Source organism: Suncus etruscus (assembly GCF_024139225.1).
Source record: "Suncus etruscus isolate mSunEtr1 chromosome X unlocalized genomic scaffold, mSunEtr1.pri.cur SUPER_X_unloc_4, whole genome shotgun sequence".
NCBI classification, from domain to species: Eukaryota; Metazoa; Chordata; class Mammalia; order Eulipotyphla; family Soricidae; genus Suncus; species Suncus etruscus.
The window spans coordinates 630,806-645,347 of NW_026060324.1; the positions used below are offsets into that span (position 1 = coordinate 630,806).

Below are 14,542 nucleotides of genomic sequence, written 5' to 3' on the forward strand. Positions count from 1 at the left end.
CTGCCCCTCACATGGAGCGTAAGAAAAACGAAATTGTCGTCTTATATAAGTAGAGAAGTCTCACTGGAGATGAAATTATGGAAGGAAACATTAGCTCTGGTAAGTCGGACCTTTTCTTGAGTGTATTTGATTGTGTTTTGCTATGTAATAACTCCTGGCATTCTCCACTACTAACTTTTCTGTTTCTTAGAAATAGAATGCTTGGGCCGGAGAGATAGCATGGAGGTAAGGCATGCAGAAGGTCGGTGGTTCAAATCCCGACATCCCATATGGTCCCCCGAGCCTGTCAGGAGCGATTTCTGAGCATACAGCCAGGAGTAACCCTGAGCACTGCCAGGTGTGACCCAAAAACCGAAAAAAAAAGAAATAAAATTATTTTCTTGGGGGGGGGGGGTCACACCCGACAGCGCTCAGGGGTTACTCCTGGCTGTATGCTCAGAAATCGCTCCTGGCAGTCTCGGGTGATCATATGGGTTGCCGGGATTTGAACCACCGACCTTCTGCATGCAAGGCAAACACCTTACCTTCGTGCTATCTCTCCCACCCCAGAAGTAGAGTTCCTCGTCCTATGCACAATTAGCCATGTGCGCATTATTGCCGTCATCAGTGTTTTCTTCCAGACCCATGTTTGCATGTGCCCTGTATTTGGGACATGAGGCTTCCATTGGACTTCATATATTTTAGATAGGTATCCACTCATTATATGCAGATTTTTTGCAGCACAAAATCTCAAACTTGAGATATCAGTGAGTCTGGGGGTTCACATTTTGAGCTAACAACTGAACAAGGTTGTGTGGTGAGTGGCAGGGAAGAGAGTTTTAACAACATGCAGATTCATAATCCCCTGTTTAGGCTCCTTGAAATACAAGGTTAGTAGAGAGAACACTTCAATAACCTGAAAGCCAATTATTTCTAGTTTCAAAAAAGCAGAAGCGGGCCCGGAGACATAGCACACTGGCGTTTGCCTTGCAAGCAGCCGATCCAGGATCTAAGGTGGTTGGTTCGAACCCCGGTGTCCCATATGGTCCCCCGTGCCTGCCAGGAGCTGTTTCTGAGCAGAGAGCCAGGAGGAACCCCTGAGCGTCACCGGGTGTGGCCCAAACCCCCCCCAAAAAATTAAAAGAAAAAAAAAGCAGAAGCAAATGTAGAGAGGAACTCGATGAAACAACCCTCTGTCATTCTAACAGTAATGCTTCCTGTTTTAGAACCAAAACAATCTGGACAAATTTCTCAAGGAAGAAATATTACAGCATGACATTCAGTCTTGGAAATTTCGCAAAAAATATATGTAGACACCACAGAACTCAACATCCCACGAAAAGGGAGAAAGTTGGTTGAATCGGTCTTATATAATTGAGTGACCAGAAGTTTGGGTGTGAATCTTGAGGTCCTCGTGTCATGGAGGGGCAAACTGAAACTTAGTGTGGTGTGATTTTAGAAGATGGATACATGGGGGCTGGAGAGATAGCACGGAGGTAGGGCATTTGCCTTTCATGCAGAAGGTCATTGGTTCGAATTCCGGCATCCCATAGGGTCTCCGGAGTCTGCCAGGACCGATTTCTTTTTTTTTTTTTGGTTTTTGGGCCACACCCGGTGACGCTCAGGGGTTACTCCTGGCTATGTGCTCAGAAGTCGCTCCTGGCTTGGGGGACCATATGGGATGCCGGGGGATCGAACTGCGGTCCATCCAAGGCTAGCGCAGGCAAGGCAGGCACTTTACCTCTAGCGTCACCGCCCGGCCCCTGGGACCGATTTCTGAGGGTAGAGCTAGGAGTCAACCCTGAGCAGTGCCGGGTGTGACCCAGAAACAAAACAAACACCACCAAAACAGGGCCGGAAAAATAGCGCGGAGGTAAGGCGTTTGCGTTGCATGCAGAAGGACAGTGGTTCGATTCTCGGCTTCCCATAGGGTCCCCCAAGCCTGCCAGGAGCGACTTCTTTTCTTTTTTCTTCTTTTTTTCTTTTTTTGCTGGCAGTGCCTGTGTTTATTGTCCTAAATCCCAGACCAGATCGTGCCCCCATTCCGTCTGGGGGGCAGGGGACACTGCTTCCTGGCATCTTAGGATCGCCCCCCAAAGAAAACAGCTGCTCTCCAGCATGGCTCCAGGGTTCCGCTCTCACGTCCAGCCCCCTGACTTCAGCCTCCCACCCCTCCAGAGGTTCCAGTCCGTGGAGGTTTCGGGGAACCACTGCATACATAGGAATGGCCGAGGCAGTGCCGCCTTCTGACAGGGCAGGGGGGAGGCAGGGCGAGGATCACTCGGCCCCCCACCCCGCCTGAAGCCTTCCGGGATGTCCATCAAGCGCCGCGGTCTGAACGGACTTGGGGGCTTCGTGTCGAGTCCTCTCGCCTCCTGCAGGGAACTGGGGGGCTCCGGCTTCGCTCACGCCTCCTTCAGGACTTGGGGGTGGCGGTGGGTGCTCAGGACGGCCGGAACGTCCGCTGGGCCCGCGTCAGCTTGATCTGCTCGCTGCTTGTCCTCCTCGGATTTCTTGCCCAGCTGTGCCAGATGCTCCATCTTGAGCAGTATGGTGGCCCATTGAGGACAAAAAGGGTGCGCGTCCCGCCGGGCCCTCCCCGTCCCAGGCCTGGGTGCGTGCAGGCAGCTGGGGAGACGGGCCGCCTGCCCGTGGCCAGGAGGGGTTTCCGGCGCCAGGAGAGAGTGGACCGAGCTGGGCAGGTGCTGTCCCTGTGGGCGCTGAAGGAAAGAAAAGCGGGGCCACGTTCCGGTGTTAGAAACCCGGCGGGCTCGGGGGCCCGGGCTGGGCGTCCCGCGCTTGCCGCGCCGCACGCTTCTGGCTGCTTCTTGCTGCGCGCCGCCATCTTGCCGACCCGGAGCCGCGGGGGCCGCTGGGAGTTGTAGTCGGGAGCCATTTCTGGCCGCAGAGCAAGGAGTCAACTCGGAGCGTTGCTGGGTGTGACGCAAAAACCAGAAAATAAATGATAAATGATGTCTGAGGGTTGGAGAGATAGCACAGTGGTAGAACATTTGCCTTACATGAGGCTGACCAGAAACAGACGGGGGTTCAAATCCCGGCATACCATGTGGTCCCCAGAATCTGCCAGGAACAATTTCTGAGTAACAGCCAGGACTCACCCTTGAGTGCCTCTAAAACCAAAAATAAATAAATAAATTATGGACGAGAACCCACGCTATTGTGTTTTGAAATATCCGAGCTATCCAAATGTTCAACAAACATACAGGAATGGAAAAGTTTGGCATATATTTAGGACCCAATATTCCAGGGAGAGGAGAAAAAATATCCTGCAGTTCAGTGCACCCTCAATGAATTTGGAGGTGTCCTGTTCAGTAAATGCGTCACAGAGAAGGTCACACATGTATGATTTTACCAACTATGATATGTAGAAATAAAAAGGGGAATAAATGGTATTACACAATGAAATGCATTCACATTGGAATAGTAATGGGTATTACAAAATAGTAGATGGGGCCGGAGAGATAGCATGAAAGTAAGGCGTTTGCCTTGCATGCAGAATGACGATGGTTCGAATCCCGGCATCCCGTATGGTTCCCTGAACATGTCAGGAGCGATTTCTGAGGATGGGGCCAGGTTTGACCCAGAAACCAAACACAAACAAACAAACAAACAAACAAACGAAAAGTAGTAGATAAGAACCATACTTAGTAGAAAATTAGGGGCTGAATTAGAGGTTGCAGCCAGAAACTGGTCATATATTCCATCATATATTCCATTAATGGAACATCCCAGTATATTCTTATTGAAAAATATTTCTATATAAAATCATATATCTATCATACATACATAATTAATAACATTTTTGTTTGGTTTTGGGGTCATACCAGCAGTGCTCAGGGGTTCCTCCTGGCTATTCACTCAGAAATTGCTCCTGGCATGCTCGGGGAAGCATGTGGGATGCCGGGATTTGAACCACCGTTAGTCCTAGGTCTGCTGCTTGTGAGGCAAACTCCCTACCGTCGTGCTAACCCTCTGGTCCTAATAGCACAAATTATTGATTATTAATAACCAACAGCATCAAATTAATATGGATTAATGCCAAAAATAAAAAAAATCTCAGGATACCAACATTCCAGAATTCTAATATTCCATCATCTCAAAATTTCACTATGCCTGGGCCCGGAGAGATAGCACAGCGACGTTTGCCTTGCAAGCAGCCGATCCAGGACTAAAGGTGGTTGGTTCGAATCCCGGTGTCCCATATGGTCCCCCGTGCCTGCCAGGAGCTGTTTCTGAGCAGAGAGCCAGGAGGAACCCCTGAGCATCGCCGGGTGTGGCCCAAAAACTAAAAAAAATTAAATAAATTTTACTATGCCTATATCCAATCATTCTACTATTATTGCAAAATACCAATATTCAGAACTGAAGGATAGCACAGCAGTAGGGCGTTTGCCTTGCATGCAGCTGACCCAGGACAGACTTCGGTTCGATCCCAGCATCCTATATGGTCCCCCAAGCCAGAGCTACTTCTGACCGTATAGCCAGGAGTTTGCTCTGCACCAAGGAATCACTACTGTCTATTAGCACCACATAGTATGGTAGCAGATCACTACTGGGTTATCTATATGCAGCCAAGTGCCTTGCCTTTATGATAACCTATAACTCATAATTTATTGAAGCATATAATAAAGTACATCTCAATTATTCGGCACCAGCCTATAGAAGGGTAGATTTTCCCTGGAATGTATCTTTTCATCCACTATTTTCATATTGTAAAGTCCACGGGAACTTCCTGGAGTCCAGCAGAAAAACCACTCTGAAGTATGTGCTGGTGTCATTCTGGGTTGTTACCCTGTAGATTTTTCCCTGAAAACCTCAACATTTCCACAGTTTTTTTTTAACAAACTGTCCTTGTTTTGAATGTAAGTGAATAAAGGAGGTTTAATATTGTATTTATACTTAAGGCAAGAAAACAGAACACAACATGTTTGAAATCGTCAAACAAGAACTTTGGGCCAGCTCTCTAGGGGCATTTCCTAGGCTGCTTTGCATCGTGAGATTAATTTTAACTTCCTGGGGATCATATGGAATGCTGAGCATTGTACCTGCATTGGCTGTCTGCAAGAGAAAGGTCCTATCATCTGGGCTAACTCTCTGACTCATCTCTGCAGTTGTTCCTGGGTACTGTCATTTATTTTGAGAGAAACAAAGTGCATTTTGATGCCTTTACTTCCAGATGTTAAAGTACCCCATAATAGGGACATATCACTCAAATTTTTTTTAGTAAAGTTTGAAAGGAGATATAAGACCCCAAGTAGCCTCAACCTGCAGTGATCGATCCTGGGTTTATTGAGGGAAGGAAACCCTGAGATTTTCAACAGCCTGTTTTTGGATGTTGCTAGCCCTTCTGGGCACCTCAAAGATTGTATTTCTGATGGGACATGATCGTCTCCTTGCAAAGGGATAGATACACCTAAGATCAGGATTTCACAGATCTCTGACATGCACTGATTTTTAACACAAGGGGCACTGTAAATGTGACCATGACAGATTTGAAGTGTCCTATCTACTTTTTTCTCTCTATACCCCCTTTAACAGTGGCCAAATATCATGATCAATTACCCCAGTTACCCTGCCTGATTCTGTGCAGAAAATTTATTTCTCTCTTTCTGTCTCTGACCTTGCATTTTTATTTTAGACACAGGTTTGAACTACTGGGACTTTTCAGGACTTTTTTTTAAGTTGTTTTGAGTGTGTAAAATAATTAGCAAGTCTAAAAAATCATAGCAAAATGAGAGGCAGAAACACTTGCATTTATATTTTTTAGTTTTTAAAGAATTTTTTAAATACCACTCAGCCAGCATCCTCTCACTCTACCCCAGGGATCTCAAACTCAATTTACCTGGGGGACTCAGGAGGCAAAGTCGGGGTGATTCTTGAGTACAAAGTCAGTAGTAAGCCTTGAACATTGGGGGGGTGTAATGCAAACAACTAATACAAAACAAAACAAAACAAAAAATGATTCCTCTAGGGCAGGGCCACAAAGTGTACAAAGATCTGCAAATGGCCCACGGGCTGCTAGATTGAGACCCCTGCTCTACCCCTTCTAGAGGAAAGGAAGAATGATCATCGGTGGCCAAAAGCAGCCGCAGAACCGACACCTAGACCTGGCTTCACGCTGAGAAGAGGACCCTCTGGCTCCTCCTCGTGGCTTCGGGTGCTACATGACCAGAGAAACCTCTCTAGTTACACACTGCAGAAATGTTCACTGAAAGTATAGTCTTTGCAATTATGTTTTACTTTGCTTTCTGAAGCATAAAACCTCGCTCTGCACTTAGAAATTACTCGTGTCACTGTTCAGGGAACCATATGGGCTGCCAGGGATTGAACCTGTATCTACTGCATGGCAGGCAAATGCCCTATCTGTTGTATTCACTTGGCTCTAACATATATTTGTTGTTGGGGGACTCCATGACATCATTCATCAGAAGTTTCTTTTTACTTTTTTTTGTTTTCTTTTTGGTTTTGATTCACACCCAGCAGAGCTCAGGGGTTATTTCTGGCTTGATTCTCAGTAATCACTCCTGGCAGGCTCGGGGGAATCATATGGGATGTCAGAATTTAAACTACCGTTCTTCTGCATACAAGGCAAACGACCTACCTCCATGCTATCTCTCCATCTCCCTTACCAGAATTTTCTGCAAGCAACTTCCCTCATATAGACCCACTGAGCAGACCATCCACCACTGCTGTCATTCGTGTGAAGGAAGTCATATAATTTCTAACTATAATTCAAACAACATATGGGTGTGGAGTGATACCATAGCAGGTAGGATGTTAGCCTTGATGTGGCCACCCTGAGTTTGACTCCAGGAATTCTTTATGGTTCCTTGAGCCACAAGAATGGAGAGCAGAGCCAGGAGTAATCCCAGAACACTGCTGGATATAACCCCCGAAACAAAACAAAACAGAGAATAATTCACCATGTATCTTTTTATGAGCACATTGAGCATACTGTACCGAATGACTGCAGCTGTATCTTGTCTGGAAACTTTCCTGGGACAGAATAAGAGTAAAATATGTAAGTAGCACACGGTCATTTATAAGGATGTTCATAGGTATATATATTCCTCCTTAGGACACAAGTGGCTTTTGCCATAGAATTAGCCACAATCTGGATTTTCATTTCTATCCCCAAATTGCCTTAGGTTTTTATCTCTCCTGGTAGTGGTGCTTTCTACCGACCAGAGGATGAACTGCAGCTTCCACTCCAACCAGGAGGTCAGACCTGCAGCTCTCCACCCACCCCATCCCCACTGCTGCACATGTCCAGGCATGACTCTACCCTGCTCCTGCACCTGGCACCAGGCACAGATATGGCCCTGGTGGCCTATTGGCTGAGCTTCATGCAGAAGTTCGCTGTCCCTTGCCCAGGATTTTTTTCAGGAGCCCGTGAACCTGGGATGTGGCCACAACTGCTGTGGCTCAGACTTGCTGCAGCACTGGAAGCACCTGCAGGATGTCTTGCCCTGCCTTGTGTGCTTGCACCCCTGCAAGCATGGGCACCCCCAGAAGAACACGAAGCTGGGGTGCATGATTGACCTGGTCCAGCAGCTTCCCTGCAAAACGGTGAATGTTACAGAAGTGGAATACGAGAAGGAGGAGGAGGAGAAAAAGAAAGAAGAAAGAGGCAGAGGCCACTGTGAGAGGCACCAGCATGTCCAGAGCCTTTTATGTGAGGACGACCTGGAGTTGCTATGTGTCCAGTGCGATGCCTCCCCTGACCACAAGGCCACTTCCTGACAGCCATCACAGGAACTGATGTTCACCACAGGGCAGAGATTCAAGAGCTGCCTGGGGCAGATTGAGAAGCAGCTGGAGGAGGCAGAAATGATCTTTGAAAGGCAGGTGTGGGAGGGACAAAGATGGAGAGATACAGTGGAGAGTCAAAGGCAGGAGTTGTGCCGCGATTTCCAGGGACTAAAGCATGTACTAAGATCAGAGTACGATGCCTTGGATAAGATCCAACTGGATGTAATTAGGGCTGTTTTCCACAAAGGGATCTGAAAAATGAAAGAGCTGTCTGGTCTGGGCTGGGCTCCAGCTCAAGACCAGCCTGAGCACCTTCACCCTGCTCTCTCTGAAGGCTGACCGACACTTCTAAAGGGGGTCAGGAATGCATAGCTGAAGTGGGACCAAGTGCAAAAGCAAGGATCTCCCCCAAAACTTCTGCCAGCACCACAAGTTCACCCACACTTTCCTCCCACATGCCTTTAGTTGCAGAACATAATGAGCAGATTTCAGATGGATGTGACCGTGGATCCTGAGACGGCACATCCAGGTCTGTTGTCTCCCAGGACAAGACACTGGTTTTCTATTGCCAGGAGAACCAGCCTGGGGCCCTGGTCTTCTTGCCAACACATAAAGAGCGCATGTCGCTATCCTGGGTGCTGAGGGATTTGATGGCAGACAATGCTCCCAGCAAGTCAAAATCAATGGCTTGAGTGGATGCTCCTTAGGCATGTGACATGCTGTGTTCTGCAAAAACTTGCCTGTCAACTGGTGCCCACTCGAGAGCAAGACCTTTTCCCTCTTGCCCACTCTCAAGCTCCACTTCGGCATTTTCCTAGACTATGAGTTGGAAGAAATCACCTTTTACAACCTGAGAAACAGATCTCACTTCCAAACAATCTCTGCCTCGTTCACAGGGACCCATTTGCCCCATTTCATATATCTGACCTATTTCACCCCTGGAAGCTCCTCCAAGTAACTTTCCATGAGCATCATCAGAGACATGTGTGGGATGCTTTGTTGATGTACTGTTTTCTTTTTTTTTTTTTGGTTTTTTGGGCCACACCCGTTGACTCTCAGGGGTTACTCCTGGCTATGCGCTCAGAAGTTGCTCCTGGCTTGGGGGACCATATGGGACACCGGGGGATCGAACCGTGGTCCGTCCAGGCTAGCGCAGGCAAGGCAGGCACCTTACCTCTAGCGCCACCGCCCGGCCCTTGATGTTCTGTTTTCCTGAGTAGCTGTTGAATTGGAAATGTAGTGCCTGTATTGTTGGGGTTCTCCTGGATTTGTAACATGCACTGAAGAAGGGTGTTGAAAATTGGATGATTGAAACTCAGTCATGAACAACTCTGCAATTGTGAAAAACAAACCAAAACGTACCAAATTGTATTATGAACAACCATTTCACCATGGTATTCATATAAACTAATTTATTTATAAAGAGACGCTGGGGCTGGAGAAATAACACAACAGTAGTGCATTGGCGGGCCCAAAGAGATAGCACAGCAGCGTTTGCCTTGCAAGCAGCCCATCCAGGACCAAAGGTGGTTGTTTCGAATCCCGGTGTCCCATATGGTCCCTCATGCCTGCCAGGAGGTATTTCTGAGCAGACAGCCAGGAGGAACCCCTGAGCATCGCCGGGTGTGGCCCAAAAAAAATAAGTAGTGCATTGGCCTTGCACATGGTGATTGGGGCAGACCCGGGTTTGATCTCCAGTATCTCATATGGTCCTCCGTACCTGCCAGGAGTGATTTTTGAGCATAGAGGCAAAAATAACCCCTGAACACCACCAGATGTAGCCCCAAAACAGACAAACAATAAAATAGAGAGATGCTTTTGCATATGGAAGGTTGAAAGGTATCCCCTCTGGTCTGGCCTATGGATGAACCTTACTTGCCATATTGATAAGGTTCTTTGAGGTATGCACCCCCCATAGTTTGAGCATGAAGTCCATTCATCATGACCTTGCAGTACTGTTCTATTAAAACCGACTTTTAGACCCTAATCTTGGTTTAGGGTAATTACCTCGTCTGACTAAGTAGTGTAAATAAAAACCCTCCATGTTTGCCCACCATGGATCGTGTCAGTGTGCTTAATTAAGAGAATGCCTGTTGGGCGCGGAGAGATAGCACAGCGGTGTTTGCCTCGCAAGCAGCCGATCCAGGACCAAAGGTGGTTGGTTCGAATTCCGGTGTCCCATATGGTCCCCCATGCCTGCCAGGAGCTATTTCTGAGCAGATAGCCAGGAGTAACCCCTGAGAATCGGCGGGTGTGGCCCAAAAACCGAAAAAAAAAGAGAATGCCTGTTACCACAATACTGAGTGCTGGGAACAGAATAAGAGTCTTGTCAGATGTCTGACTGCTTGGGATCTTTCTTCCCACCCTCATTTCACCATAGACCCCACATCTGTGGAAGATGTGAGGAAAGTCAGATGCTCTCAAGGGATTTTGGGGAGTGTTCCACGAGCATGTCCCGGCAATAAGTTCTCCCACTCTTTACCCCTTCGCACCCTGGTCGTCTTCTCTCCAACACCCAAGAGTGGCTTTGCCCCTTACCTCTTTAGTCTATGTAGTTACCTTCCTCTGCCCTGTAGTGTAACAAAGTGAGGTGTGACACCCCCATCCTCTTTTTCTGTGTCATGGCAACAGAACTGAGTTGTGAGTGTATGTTGACCTTATCTGGCTTTATTCATTTCAACTTAAAAAAATAAGAATTTTAGGGACAGAGAGATTCCATATCAGGAGGGTGTTTGCCCATATGTACCTGACCCAGTTTGATCCCCATCATCCCACTCAGTTCTTTGAGCATGCCAGGAATGATTTCTGAGCTGAGAGCCAGGAAGAAACTCTGAGAACCAGTAGATGTGGCTTCCAAACAAAACAAAATAAAAATGAAAAGAATTTTTTTTAGGTTGGTATTATAACATTTATTAAAATAATGCTATGGTTTAATAGAAACAGCAAAGAACCAAAGAATTAAAATGCAAGCTATGTAAAATTCCCAACTAAAACCCAAATGAGTCTAATGTATTCATTCATTAGCTAAATAACTAAAAGCCCAAGAAGGACAAGACACCCAATATAATAAAGTACTGCAAAACAATTGGCAATATTCAGTTATCAAAATTGTGGATTTGGGATTTTTTATCCTTTTCTCAATCAAGAAAAAAAATTCTTTTTTGAATGTTATATAACGTACATATAAAAATGAAAAGAATTTTAGCATCAGAACCTACCATTTTCTGTAACCCAACGTATTCTTTTTCTAGCACCCACCATGGTCCCACATGATGACCTCAATAATTTCTTGGTCTATTAAAGAACTAAAATTTGGTAGATTCCATACTGCCTAGATGAGCAGGCCTGAACAGTACTTAGACTATACACGCTTCAAGCAGATCTCGCGAGACCGCTTCTCCGCGATTCCCGCGGTAAAGCCGGCGCCGCCATCTTTACTGAGGACAAACCCCCACCTACCCTTCCCGGGCGGCCTTGAGTTCGCTAAATACAGTCAGAAGAATGAGGAACTAGAGAGAAATAAAGATGTTGACAAGGATGCGCTGAAAACCGCGAAAGCAACAGAACCGGGGAGTCTTTTACAAGCGAATTTCACGTGCGGAACCAAAGTTCTCGCGGTCCGCGGAGAAGCCGGAACCATTTCGGCGCAGCACCGGAACGCACGTTTCCCACCCGAACGGTGAGATCACTTGCGCCGCAAACCGGAAGCGGATGGCGGGCGAGAGGACGCCGCTCGCGGAGGCAAGATGTCGAGCCTGGCGGTGCGAGACCCCGCCATGGAGCGCTCCCTGCGCTCCGTGTTCGTGGGCAACATCCCGTACGAGGCGACGGAGGAGCAGCTGAAGGACATCTTCACGGAGGTGGGCTCGGTGGTGAGCTTCCGCCTGGTGTCCGACCGCGAGACGGGAAAGCCCAAGGGCTACGGCTTCTGCGAGGACCAGGACCAGGAGACGGCGCTGTGCGCCATGCGCAACCTCAACGGCCGCGAGTTCAGCGGGCGCGCCCTGCGCGTGGACAACGCGGCCAGCGAGAAGAACAAGGAGGAGCTCAAGAGCCTGGGCCCCGCCGCGCCCGTCCTCGACTCGCCCTACGGGGACCCCATCGACCCCGAGGACGCCCCCGAATCCATCACACGCGCCGTGGCCAGCCTCCCGCCCGAGCAGATGTTCGAGCTCATGAAGCAGATGAAGCTCTGCGTGCAGAACAGCCACCAGGAGGCCCACAACATGCTGCTGCAGAACCCGCAGCTGGCCTACGCCCTGCTCCAGGCCCAGGTGGTGATGAGCATCGTGGACCCCGAGATCGCCCTCAAGATCCTGCTCCGCAAGGTCGACGTCCCGCCTCTCATCCCAGGCAAAAACCAGCCCGTCTCCGGGCCCGGACCCGGCCCTGGACCCGGACCCGGCCCTGGCCCTGGCCCTGGGCCCAGTCCTGGGCTCTGTCAGGCTCCTGGGGTGCTGCTGAGTCAACCGAATCCATCTGCACCTCAGCCCCAACATCTGGCTCGAAGGCCTGTGAAGGATATTCCGCCTCTCATGCAGACCCCCATTCAAGGAGGCATCCCAGCTCCCGGGCCCATGCCAGCTGCCGTCCCCGGACCCGGGCCTGGACCCGGGCCGGACGCCCTCACTCCTGCCGGGGCGATGCAACCCCAAGTTGGAATGCCAGGGGTGTTGAGGCCGGTGCCCCTGGAGCATGGGCAAGTGCAAGTGCAGGTGCAGATGGCGGATCCCCGAGCCCCCATGCCCCGTGGGCCCATGGCTGCCGGCGGCCTCCCACCTCGAGGACTGTTGGGAGATGCGCCCAATGACCCCCGTGGAGGGACTTTGCTTTCCGTCACCGGAGAAGTGGAGCCCCGAGGCTACTTGGGCCCCCCACATCAGGGGCCCCCCATGCACCATGCCTCTGGGCATGACGGCCGAGGCCCCTCGGTGCATGAGATGAGAGGAGGCCCAATGGCAGATCCCAGGCTGCTCATTGGGGAGCCCCGTGGGCCCATGCTCGATCAGAGAGGTCTACCGATGGATGGCACAGGTGGCAGAGATGCCAGAGGTCTGGAGGCGCGGGCTCTGGGGACTGAGGTGTTGGAGAGCCCCGTGATGGAAGGAAGAGGAATGGAGACCTGCGCCCTGGAGAACAGAGCGATGGAAGCCAGAGCGATGGAAGCACGAGCGATGGAAGCCAGAGGAATGGAGATCAGGGGCCCTGTTCCCACTTCAAGAGGCCCCATGACTGGTGGAATTCAGGGTCCTGGACCCATTAGTACGGGGGCAGGTGGTCCTCAGGGGCCCAGACAGGTCCCCAATATTGCTGCGGTGGGCAATCCTGCAGCTGCCATGCAAGGAGCTGCCCTGCAGGGCCCTCGCATGCAGGGGACAAGCGTCCAGGGAGCTGGTATGCAGGGAGCAGGCTTACAGGGAGTTGGCATGCAAGGAGGAGGCATGCAGGGGCCTGGTATGCAGGGAGCTGGTAAGCAAGGTGGAGGCCAGCCCAGCAGTTTTAGCCCCGGGCAGAGCCAGGTAACTCCACAGGATCAAGAAAAGGCAGCTTTGATCATGCAGGTTCTACAACTAACCGCTGATCAGATTGCCATGCTGCCTCCAGAACAAAGGCAGAGTATCCTGATCTTAAAGGAGCAGATCCAGAAGTCCACTGGGGCTTCTTGAAAGGGCTTAGAGAATACTTGACAGTAGGCCCCAAAGTTTTTTCTGTAGTATGGAAAATGGGCGCAGATAGCTAACTTGAATGATTAGTGGTATTCCACAGTTCAAAACTTAATCTCATTTTTCTTAACTGGTTTACATTGAGGGAGGAAGGGGTTGCCTGTTCACTGATTCATTGTAGGTGCAAAAATAACAAGAGTACTTTATACTAAAGATTACAAAAACATGCAGTCAAAAAATGTACATTGTTAATGGCATTTTTAGAATTTAAAACAATGAAAATGCAACGATTAAGGTCATCTTTTAAATGGTAATATGCTAAGATAGTTAACAGTTGTTTGTGGTTGTGTAAGAACTTTTACTTCAATATTTAAGGTACATTTTTTGGTGAGCCATTTAAAATATAAAATCCTATTTTAGGGCGATAAAATGCTGTGCTAGCTAAACATTTTCTTTGAAATTATTTTAAAATATTAGACCTGGTGGCAGAAGTCTAAACTTGTGGTTTTGATTGCTTTTCCCCTAAAACTGCTACCTGAAAAGTTGAGGAATGTGTCTGGTTCCAGTTCCATGTCCCTGACCATTTTCTCCCTGCTCCCCCACTAGAGAGCATAAGAATTGTGGCCTGGCGTAAATGTCATGGTTTTGCTGACCCAGGTCTGGGATCAACAACTAGTTTAAGTCTCTTCTGATGAGATTCAGTTTATAAAACACTATATTTCCCAGTAGTTTTTAAACTCTTAACCTGAATTGAGTACTTACCTTACATTGTAATTTGTAAAAATTACTGCCTAAGGACTACTAGTTAATGTTGCTGAATAGTATATACAGCTTTGAGCTCTTAATAAGTAACGGAGGGCTTCATTCAGTAAAGTACAAATGTTCCTGGTAACTAGCTTCTATATATACAGATGGTATCCACCAGGTTAATCATAATTGAGTTACAAGTATTAAAGCAACATTTAATAAAATGTCCTTCACTTTTCTTAATTCCCCCAAAAAAATTTCTGGTCACTTAATATATTAGCAGAATAATTTTGAGGCCCAGTCAGGCAGAGATACTGTTGTAGTGGTATAAATTCTCTGCACAGTTGTTATTTTCTTACAGATAGTAAAGGCAGTCCTAA

The 14,542-nt window shown here is 48.4% G+C and overlaps 1 protein-coding gene and 1 non-coding gene across 3 annotated transcripts; one reads left to right on the forward strand and one right to left on the reverse strand.

The window, feature by feature from the left end:
- Nucleotides 1-6,014: 6,014 nt before the first annotated feature.
- On the reverse strand, nt 6,015-6,224 carry LOC126000634 (small nucleolar RNA U3). The gene has a single exon (XR_007492827.1). It is a non-coding gene; the product is annotated as a small nucleolar RNA U3 (small nucleolar RNA).
- A 5,274-nt stretch (nt 6,225-11,498) lies between these two features.
- LOC126000627 (cleavage stimulation factor subunit 2 tau variant-like) lies at nt 11,499-13,552 on the forward strand. Of its 2 annotated transcripts, XM_049767827.1 has the most exons (2): nt 11,499-13,064; nt 13,200-13,552. In XM_049767827.1, exons 1-2 carry the CDS (start codon nt 11,499-11,501, stop codon nt 13,416-13,418), a joined length of 1,785 nt encoding a protein of 594 aa, XP_049623784.1. In that variant the 3' UTR covers nt 13,419-13,552. The 2 variants fall into 2 exon arrangements, with proteins under 2 accessions (XP_049623784.1, XP_049623783.1); XM_049767826.1 differs by having other exon boundaries at nt 11,499-13,552.
- Nucleotides 13,553-14,542: the final 990 nt, after the last annotated feature.

Excerpts from the sequence above, each read along its gene's own strand:
- LOC126000627 (XM_049767826.1), top strand. The coding sequence starts at position 11,499 with ATGTCGAGCCTGGCGGTGCGAGACCCCGCCATGGAGCGCTCCCTGCGC.